Below are 10,710 nucleotides of genomic sequence, written 5' to 3' on the forward strand. Positions count from 1 at the left end.
CTCACATCCCCCTGGCTCCTGAGTCAGAAACAGAGCACATCAGATCTTTATCTGATGCAGCGAATAATCCCCAAGCATATCTCAGTATGTCAATGCTGATGATGCTCTTTTAGCATGTCACTTCAACCTAGTATTCTCAGATCAACTGAAGACGCTGAACCTTTTCACGCCTCCATATCGTTAATATGACTGGCTCCAGAAGCGTTCAGCACTGCAGTGACTGGGGAGCTACACAACTGCAAAGAAGTGAATCTGAAGACATTCAAACTGAACATGGCCCAAGCTTGCTCACTGGCAGGATTTGGATTTCCGATGCAGTTATGCCACTCTAACAACTACCCGCTATCGCCAGCGTGGTACTCAACCTCTCCCCCATCCCACAGTGCAGCTGATTCCCCTCACCAAGCACTAGTGCTTGCCCAAACAGGCAATAAGCCAGGTCAGGGAGCTAACCTGAGAGAGAAGCAACTCTATGGGAAAAAAAAAATAAAAAAATAAAATAAAAAAAAAAGGCAAGCTTTCTTCTGTGGTGTTAGACCCCAAACTAGCCTCCTGACAGGTCAGAAGAGTGCTGGTGTTGGAGGAAGGAAGGAAGCAGAAACATGCAGCAGAGGCAGGGAACCAGGACTGCCCTTTCTGGAAGGGGGATTCTGCAAGGTGTTAGATCACCTTGGCTGCCTCCTCAAGCAGCACCTCTACTTTCCCATTTTTGTAAAAACACAAAACTCCAGACATCTTTAATTACGTGAAAGCAAATAATCAATTTGAGGTTTGCGTAGGATCTTACTTTACCAAAGCTTAGCTTTATACACACACACATACATGTGTATCATTTATGTAGGAGGTATTCTAATAGTTTCCTGTTCCAGGCATATAGTGAGAATGGAAGTTCAGCACAGAATTGCAGACCAAGATAAGGAGATGACTGAGGGTTTTCTCTTGCATAAAATTATCCTCAGACCTAGTAAACATGTGGAATGAAATTCTCTGAGGCAAATCAAAGACCTGAGGAAAAGTGTAGTATCTATCCCACAGGACACTATTAGCAGGTGTCCCTCTTTGCTGACAGGTGTTATGAGGTGTGAAATTCTGATTTAAAAAACAGACTGAAGTCATAGTTTAAAAAGAACCACAATAACTGCAGTTTCTCACAGAGCTTTCACCCATAGTACCTGTGTTAAGTGTATGGATTCACCTATCAATTCTTCCTCAAAAGACCTTTCTTTTCTACAGAACCCTCCATACCTTGCCAAGTGTGTTGCAGTTTTCTGCTCTCATGCCCAACGCTGGTACCTCTGAGGAACACCACTTAACAGTACCCAGCTTTCAGCAAGGCTGCCCATCCAAATACAGGGAGATCCTATCTGCTAAGGTGAAGCAGATGAGGTTCGAGACAAATCTTCCCAAGTAACTAAAGTTTCAGGGCTTTTCACAGACCTACGCCTTCCACAAAGAAAATGTCCATAAATACAAAGCTGCTTCCTACCATACAGTGCAGAGAGAAAGCATTTATGCTTCATCTCCCACCTCCCTGCAAAAATTCCTCAGGCCAGCTCAAAATCTCACTTCACCTGAAATTTCCTCATTACCCAGCCTAAGCTTTCTTGTGACCCATTCATTCTTGTGACCAATTCATTCTTGTCCTCTATTTCAACAACTTTACTCTCCTTGGTGTTAAACCTCAATGTATTTACAGAGACCAAGAGCACATCCTCACAGTTTTCATTCTGCAGCCTAAATACACCAAGATCTTTAGACTCTATCATTTGACAGTCTTTTCATCCCTCCGATCATCCCAGTAAGCCCTTTCTGCACCTGTTTCAGTTTCAGTTCATCTTCTTTAACACAAGTGACCAACTGCACTTCGCATTTATACTGGATCCTACCAGTGGCACTAACAGACCTTTCCCTGAGCCCCACATGAAAACATTTTGGGCACTTTAGGTCACCAAGTCCCTTCCATGAGGCTGCCTTCTGTGCCAAAAATACTTCCCAACTTTGCAACAATTTCAATAACACACTACTACTTTTTTATGACAGGATATTTAATGTCCCTAATAAAAATAGGGAATAAAACCAGCCCAAGGACCAATCCATAAAAGCTCCACTAATAGCTTCACATCAGTCTAACACTTTTCAACACTGCCCATTGCTTTCTCCTCTTCAGTTTTTTCACCATCTATCATACAAGGCTTCTGCTAACACCCATTTTACCCACTGTAGCAAATGCTCTCTTCTGTAGGTCATACCTAACACCGCCCTGCAGATTAGCACAATCGTATTTCCCATTTCTAGAAAAATAAATTCCTACCAAAAAAAAAAAAATACTAGGCTTGCCTGAAACTGTTCATCCAACTTCAGTAATCTCTCTTGTATGTATTTTCAGGTCCTCCTCTACTCTGTCATTTAAAAGCATGTTCCTACACCCCGAGCACAACCAGGTCATGCCCCTGGCCAAACACAAACCCCACGGCCAGAGGTCCACAAACACTTGAGGCTGGCAAACATCCGCCTTGCCTCAAAGAGAAGCAAACCCTCCCTCACCCTGGCTTGCCCTCACCTGTGCACGTCTCACAGTGACCTGGGAGGGAACCACTGCGGCTGAAGACAGCCCTTCTGCTTGGCCAGACTTCCTTCCAGGACCTCACTTCAATTCACTGGGCAGCAACAGAAACGCTTGTGCCAGCAGAAGGGAGGGGTGGATGGTTGGAGGGAAAATAGCCACTTTTCAGCAGCGGAGTCAGCTGCCGCTGCTCCCTTTGTTCATCACACAACAGGGAATCTCCCAGCCCCATGTTACCACCCCAAGGCTTCTATCAGCAATACTGGCTAGCCCAGTTAGCAGCCACATTCAGACTATATTGCATTAACACTCCTGCTTGAATACACCGTGTTTGTTCCCTTTCCACTCGTGTAGCTTTAAAAGTTTTTGCCTTATATTTTAGTATACATTCCAGGGCCTCAGTCAGCTTTATTGCAGCAGTTTCCATTTCATTCCCGTGCTTCTACACCTGTAAGGCACATGCTTTTCTGCAACCTGCCCTTCTTCCATTCCTCACAGGCCGTTTGCCAAGTGGCCACAGACTATTAGTCTCCAAATCCTTCCCAGCAGTTTCATCTTTGCTGCGATACCATTTCCACAGGATTTCTGCATCTCTGACAAAGTTTCAAGTTTCCTTCACATTCAGAGCTACAAGCACCTTTTTGAACTGGTCCCCTTCAGATCTCAAAGTTTGCTCTTTCAAATTAGCTACAGGCCTGCTCCTTGCAACCCCTCTGTTTAACGTAGATTTACTCTGGAAGACACAAGCCACTGCTACAGCTAAAAGGCACCATCGGGTTTTTGATCATGGGAGTGCCAGGTTTTCCTGAGCAATGCTGCTCATGCAGAAAGCCTGACCACTCCTTGCAACTCAGACACCCCAGGAACTTGCCCTCTGCCTCTCCAACATTTCTGACATTTACCAAAAGGCACTTTACTATTTCACACGCAAGCAGAAGGGTGTTAAACCTGCTGTCATAGCCATTAGCCCTCCTGGGATTTGACCACTCTCAGCCAAGAAGTCTGCGCCTTCACCCAGGGAAATTGCATTTACTTCTCCCTCCAAAAATTGTTGTGTGCTGCAACTGTCCTGTTTGCAGGCTCACCTCATCCACAGGCACCTGTGTGTACACTGACAGACAGATAATCCAGATTATTAAAAAATAAAAAAATCAATCAATCTGAAGCATATGGAATCACTTTAGTTAGGAGGTGTTTAACACTGACAGGACAGTGTAAATGATAAATGATACTGCAGGGTAATTTATTTGTCTATCCTATTCTTAAGTATCTGTAGTGATAACTAGTGATATACTTGGCCCAAATGCTGTTCCCAACATGCACCTTCAACCTATTTTTTTCTTCACGTTGTTTCCGTGCACCTTGACCTACCATTTGAAGTGCTAAACAATTCCCTTCCCTTATTTGCACGGGAACATAAAAGATATTTTTAGAATGCAGCAAAACAAATCCTTACCTACACCAAGCAATTTTCAGTAAACTACGAAAAATTGATGCTTTTTTGTCAAAACAATTTCTGTTCACCCATCTTTGTAGCTGCATGGTCATTCCAGGACTGTGGGGACCCAAACAAAAGCACAAAACACTGTAGGTGCAGCCCTGCTACGACAATAAAGAGGCATATCGTCACCTCCCCTCACACTTACTGGGAAAACATGTTTCTTTGAGGACAGTACTCTGTCTCTCTCCCTATCCTCCTCAACCCTCTCCCCAGTAGTTTTAGGAGTAAACGGTGGGTTTAGTGTCCTAAAAACACTGGGACAAACAAGTTTTCAGTTAAATATTCAAAGTACAGCAATTTATTACCCTGTTATAAGCAGTCCTAAATCTCAGTTGGCTGCACGCACCCGGTAAGTCTGAAACCCAGAGACGAGGAGCCTCCCTCCCTGGCTCTAGAACTGGGCTTTTCAGCTCTGTCCCAGTCTGTCTCTCTGCCCTCCCCTCCCTTCTCCTTCCAAGCACTCTTAGCCCTCTCCCCCTTCTCCAACAACTCCACCATCTCCCCTCCTGCCTTCCTCCTCCCCCCTGCACAGCTCCCCTTGTAGCTGCTCCAGATCTTCCAACTCCCAATTTTCCTCCTGAGCATCCAACCTGAGCTGCCTTTTGCCACCTGCTAAGGACACAAGGAGCAACGAAGACACCAGCATTTCATAGAATCACAACATGTCTGGAGATGGAACGGACCTTTAAAGGTCATCTAGCCCAACCCATCTGCCATGAGCAGGGACATCTTCAACTAGATCAGGTTGCTCAAAGCCCCATCCAACCTGACCTTGAATGTTTCCAAGGATGAGGCACCTACAACCTCTCTGGGCAACCTGTTTCAGTGTTTCACCACTCTTACCATAAAAAATTTCTTCCTTGATACATATCTAGTCTGAGAAGAAGAGTGGTACAGATCCATGTCCATGGGAGATCAGTGGGTCAGGGATGCCAGGAGTGGGATGAGCACAGCTCTCTACTGCAGGAGAGCCCAGGACAGGGAGGGCAGCTGAGGCAAGAGTGTCCCACGGTCCTGCTGTGCTCAGGATAGCACTGGACTACCTGAGAGAACAGCCTGGGGGAGGGAAAAATGGGTACCCCATGGTGTGGGTGCTCATCACTACCTGCCATGTGGGTGCCAACTGTTGATATTCCCAAGGGCAGAGGTGCAGGGTAGCATGACGCTGGGACAGCCCATGGAGGTATGAAGGTCATGGGACTGGTCAGAATGACCTCCCTCACTCCACAGCACAGTACTGAGGAGCACAGCTAAGACACATGTGCTAACACTCTTGGCAGAGGTGTTGGCAAGAGCCATTTGGCACTTGGGAAGGAAAAAGGTCTTTGTGTCTCATCTTAACACCCTTCAGGTCCTATCTGTAGTTTGGATTTTTCCTCCTCTCCAGTGACAAGCACAGAAGCTGTTGTGAAACATGATGAGTCATAGCTGCAGCCTGCAAGGGGAAGGCAAGGTAAAAGGAGAGCAGGAACAGAGCAAGACGGAAGGGAAAGCTGCCACTAACTAGCCTCCAAGTCATTGCTACACAGCTACCACTGGCTTCTCCACAGTACCACTTACATAGATCTTCAGCCTTCCTTGGCTAAATCCATGGGATGAGGAGGAACCTGAGAACAGACACCCTATGTTACGCTTTGCTGCCTGAGAGCAGCATGAAAGTCACTGTTCTCTTCTAACCAGAAGATGCAGCAGGAACTACCCTCTGTCACAGCGGCAAGTTGGGAAAAGACAGCTGATCTAGGAGGAAAGCAGAACTTTGAGAAGACCAAGAGGAATATATCTGGATCAAGATACGCTGAAACTGCCTTTACTGTTGCCTTTCACAAAAATTGGCAGCAATCACCATCCTGGCTGCTCTGCTTCACCATATGTCCCATTTCCAGTGGCACCACAAATATGCTGGGAAAAATCTTCCTGTGCCAAATGTTTCAAACACAAATATAGAAGCATATAAGTCTTTTAGGTAGCTGATTTATTTCACACCTGATGTATTTTTCATGCAGTAATTTGAACAAAAATATGATACTGTCATAGGCACAGGACATCTACTCCAGCAGTGTCAAGCACTGCAGCACTGAATGCGTGCAGAAACACACCTGCCTGGGTCCACAATGCTGATGTAGAGCACGACCAAGTATTTCTTAGGTTGCTATTCAGTTGTGCATGGGAAACAGTTTTCCCACCTTAGAAAACACATTCACAGCCTCATAAGTGCACTTGCTCCATGACAAAGCTGGTGCTATTCCCAGCCCTTAGTGAAGAAACCAAGACAGGGGACCCACCTCCCAGCACAGGCAGCACAAGGACAGCATGCCTGTGCTACCAAACAGTCCAACTCCCATGACCACCTTCCTTAATTCAGGTGAAAAACTTGAACCTCGGTCTGTCACATATCAGCCTCAAAGCTAATTTCAGTTAAACTTGTTTTCTCTCTCGACAGAAAGATAATTCTGTGCTGGATTGCGACTTGCTTCTGGTTCAAACTGTGACATTTATTCCCAACAGAGAACTTCATCTTCAATTAATGGCGCTTTTTTGACCAAAAGCAAAACACTGTCACTTAAAAATGTTCAGCCAATTCTACAAGAAAATCTGCTCTGAAGTCTCTTATCTCAGTGTTTCTACCAGAGCTGACAGTTGCTGAAATATAGGCACTAGGATTGCTAGTGTTGACAAGGCTTTAAAGCATCATCACACTGAGTAGCCATTAGAGGTTATATTTCATTGGAAGTAATGTAATTCAATTACCATCACTCTTTAGTATGTGCCATCTCTGGAGGCTGACAGTAAGCCATATCATCCATCAGATTTTACCCTGAACTTTGCATTCTGGCCCTATAGATTGCCAGTTCTCCATTATGAATGGCTTCATATTTTTAGTGTCATTTCTTAGGGAAAAGAGGTTATCCAATTATATTGTACATCCATCTGCCTGCCTGTCCATCCTTCCTTAGCTTTTCAAACGGTTTCAATCAGGAGGCAAAGGTCTTCAACAAAATGAAGTTCCTATCAGTTTTGTGACTAATCAGAGGCAGAGTAAAGAAGAGAAATCATTTGCACGTCCCACTTGGGAGCGGCGAGCTATGTAATCCTAGTAAACTGACAATCCAGTGAGCAGGGACAGCTAACACTGTCTCTCTCTCCATGCAAGAAACACAAAAGGCTGGGGAATTTGTGTTACTGCAGGGACAGAAAGCCAGGGAAACCCATGTCTTGGACTGTGAGACACAAACCCCTAGGAAAGCAGGCTCCTTTAGAACTGCTGTTCATGGAACAATTATTTTATTACCGCAGTGAGCTTAGTAATTGACAAAGAATTTCTTGTGCATATTCCTTCGGCAAAGAATCTTTTGAGCAATTCACTCTGACAGTCAAACATATTGCAAACACAAAAAAAAAAACCTGCACAGAAAAGTGATGTAACATTTGCTTTCCCAAGTCTATGCATTTGAGCTCCATCAACAACCACATTTTCTTTTTTCTGAATATCTGAAGTAACTGATTCACTATGTTTATCTGTTTAAACAGTTACTCTTACTGATGATTATCAACATTACTGATTCATATTAACGTTGTGATTCTGCCTTTTTGCTGCCTAAGTGAACCATACTCATGACTTCACCAGTCCTGTATGCCGTACATCAGCTGCACAAGGACTGTGACTTCTGACAACTTACTCCTCACAAGCAACTTGTTTACATCTGTCATTGCATCCATTCCCTTTCTCTCTTCCTCTCCATCCTTCCAACCTTTTCCTCCTCCATATTGCCATTTATGCTAAATCCCCTTTCTTTGACCTTTCCCACTCACCGGTTCTCACTGCATCCCCCCTTCTCCCATGTCCATACATTCTCCATCCCAGCCTTGCCCCTCATTCTACTGCCTTTTTCTGCCTGACACATACACTGTCAGGATTTGTACCTTCTGGCTTCATCCCATAGTTTACTCTTTGCTCAGAGGACAGTCCCCTTCCCCTCTCTGCCATGCCTCTCTCACACAAAAATGTTCCTCAAAAGGGACCAGTGAAGACCCACATAAAAACACTTCTGCTGGACCTTCCCGGTCTTGCTTCTTCACACCCCTTCATAGACCACATATATGGAAGCTGGACATCACTCTTACTCCTTCTGTTCTCACTTGCCCACTCACCACTATCTTCTGATGTTTCCTCCCACACTGACTGTTGTCCCACTCAGTTCCCTCCCCACCCTTTTCCCAGTTACCGTTACTCGCCTCTGACACAGGTATCTCCAGCTACACCCAAAGCCATCTTCTATTGCTTTAAGTCCTTTTGAGTGCCTCTCTTTGCAACGTTTATGCCATTGGTTGACCATGCTTCTAATGAATCCTAGTGAATACACAGCCTTCCTTCACTTTAGACTTTTGCTTACCCTTCAAACCTGCCATCCTCTTCCCCAAATACAACTGCTTCTCTAGTCCTTGTCAGCTTTGGAGGTTGATACTTTCCTGCTAGAAGAGGTTGCCTTCTGCTATTTGGCAAGTTACCTGCTCGATTTCAGATTCTCCCTGCCCACAATCTACCCAGGGTGTGAACCCCAGTGTCCATCAGACATCTCAAGTGTCCCCAGGGAAGGGTCACATCACGCACACACACTCTGCTGCAAGACAGTCCATGTTGCCTAGAACGGTCACTCATCAGCTGCAGGTAGGCTGGTTTACCAGCCTAACTCTCACGTCTGAAATACAGTTTTACTCCTCCCTCGCACCCATTACTCGCTCCTGCTGCCATCCCGCAGGGAGCACCAGCTGAACTTTCAGGATCAGACCACCAAGCCTCCTGCCCTCATTCCTGTACTTTTTGTAACTTTTATCCACTCCTGTTTCTCATGTTCTCATGCACATATGCCACATTTTATCTCCCCCTCTACTTTATTTTGTCAATTCCTAGAAAACTCTCCCTCTATGCACAAAAGGCAGCAACTTTGTCTCATTTTAGGTCTCTACTGAAAGGACAGGCTTACAAACCTTACAGCACATCCTTTAGTCCTCAGTAACCAGCTCTGGCCATCAGTCTCCATTGCTTGTATCTAAATTGTCATCCATATACATTATTACCCATTCCTGATTTTGTCACCTTTTCCCTCTCCTGTATTCGTTATACCACCCACAAGGTCTTGTTTTGAATTAGCCCGCAAGATATTTAGAGCAGAAACAGTGCTTGTACAGCACCTAGTGCAACAGGGGCTTGTAGGAGCTACCAAGTGTTTTTCCCACAGAACATGAGGATCGTGACTGCCCAAGACAAGTGGGAACTTACCGAGCCGTACAGTTCCCCTTTCTCATTCATTCCAAGGTAGAGTCCACTGTCAACTCCTCGGATGCTGACCAAGCCCACTGCTATACTGATAAATTCCAGTATACCTATAAAATGCAGGAAAAAAACAAACAATGTACATGTTGTTTCCATTGAAAGATTTTTTTCAGATGTGACTGATCCCTGAGCAACAAGCAGCTATTTTCAAAGGTGTTTTCCCATTTTCAGAGTTGTTCGGAGGAAGATGAGGAACAAATTAATATATCTTAAAGTACGATACTTGAAGGGTGAAATCCTTGGAGTCCCCACTAAAATGATGCATTACAGACAGCATTAACAAACCAAATTAAAAGATTTCTCTCAATCTTTCCTGTAATTTCTAAACACAAATCTAAAGCTCAGTCATATTCTGATTTTCACAACAAATAATACAAAGTAAAAAATAAACCAAGTTTTTTGATTGCCAAAATTAGCAGTATTGAATAACCTGTGAAATTTGTCTTGCAAAATCAATTCTGAAAAAAATACATTCAAAACAGAATTGTGAGATGAAAACAATGTTACACATGGAACCAGAAGATCTACTTCCTGGCATCAATGAATCAGGAATACGTGGAAAGATTTACTCACAGCATGTTCTTCCAGAGGCTTCAGAAATGAAAATCCTTAGTATAGTCCAAAGTCTCACACATTTTTGCCTAGATATTAACCATCTCCCTGGTGTGTTATTTTTCACTCATCTCAAATTTAAAAATTAAAATATCCTAAACCTAAGTAATGTTGTATAAATGATTAAGTCTTCCTGTGCACATAACAGCAATCTCACTCAGACATTTGTGCACTTAGAGATAAGAACATTTTGCAGAGATGCACTGCTTCTGCAAAGGTCCTAGGTCCAGCATCAATGTTCCCAGCACAGCAAGTGTCTGCATTAAGTATACAGACACTTGAGGGTTCGGGGGTTTTTTGGCAGCCTTCCCTGCAAATTGCTGACCTCCTTCAATGGGGATACCACCAGCCAAACCTTGCATAAACCTAGAAGTCTTGTAGAAAAATATTGAAGTTGCTTCCTATTTGGGAGTGCTTGTGTAAGACTGTAATGATCTCACAGGAGTTACCCAGCAATGTTAAGAGGTACATTGCTGCATTATGCTACTTCTGAGACACCAAATAAAGCACAGAGTAGCATTTTCAATTATATTTTGTGAATTTTCATGTCTAAACACACCACATAACTATTTTTAAAGCTTATTGGAAACTATATTTACATGAAATAATAAAATAACAGCATAGTATGTGTTGAGCCTCACATGGCCAATAAAAAAAAAAGCACTTTCATGGATTTTTTGTGTAATTAATTTGGCATCTCCT

At 43.9% G+C, this 10,710-nt stretch overlaps 1 protein-coding gene across 1 annotated transcript in view; it reads right to left on the reverse strand.

Moving 5' to 3' along the window:
- LOC104464723 (fibroblast growth factor 9) overlaps window positions 1-9,446 on the reverse strand; it is a gene marked incomplete at its 5' end in the record, with an annotated part of 19,679 nt that extends 10,233 nt beyond the window's left edge. Inside the window, one exon of the mRNA XM_010077539.1 lies at window positions 9,343-9,446. Within this exon, the coding sequence (XP_010075841.1) occupies window positions 9,343-9,446 (104 nt within the window). The remainder of the gene's footprint in view (window positions 1-9,342) is intronic.
- Window positions 9,447-10,710: the final 1,264 nt, after the last annotated feature.

The sequence above is a fragment of the Pterocles gutturalis genome, unplaced genomic scaffold, assembly GCF_000699245.1.
Source record: "Pterocles gutturalis isolate BGI_N339 unplaced genomic scaffold, ASM69924v1 scaffold45303, whole genome shotgun sequence".
In the NCBI taxonomy this organism is placed as follows: Eukaryota; Metazoa; Chordata; class Aves; order Pterocliformes; family Pteroclidae; genus Pterocles; species Pterocles gutturalis.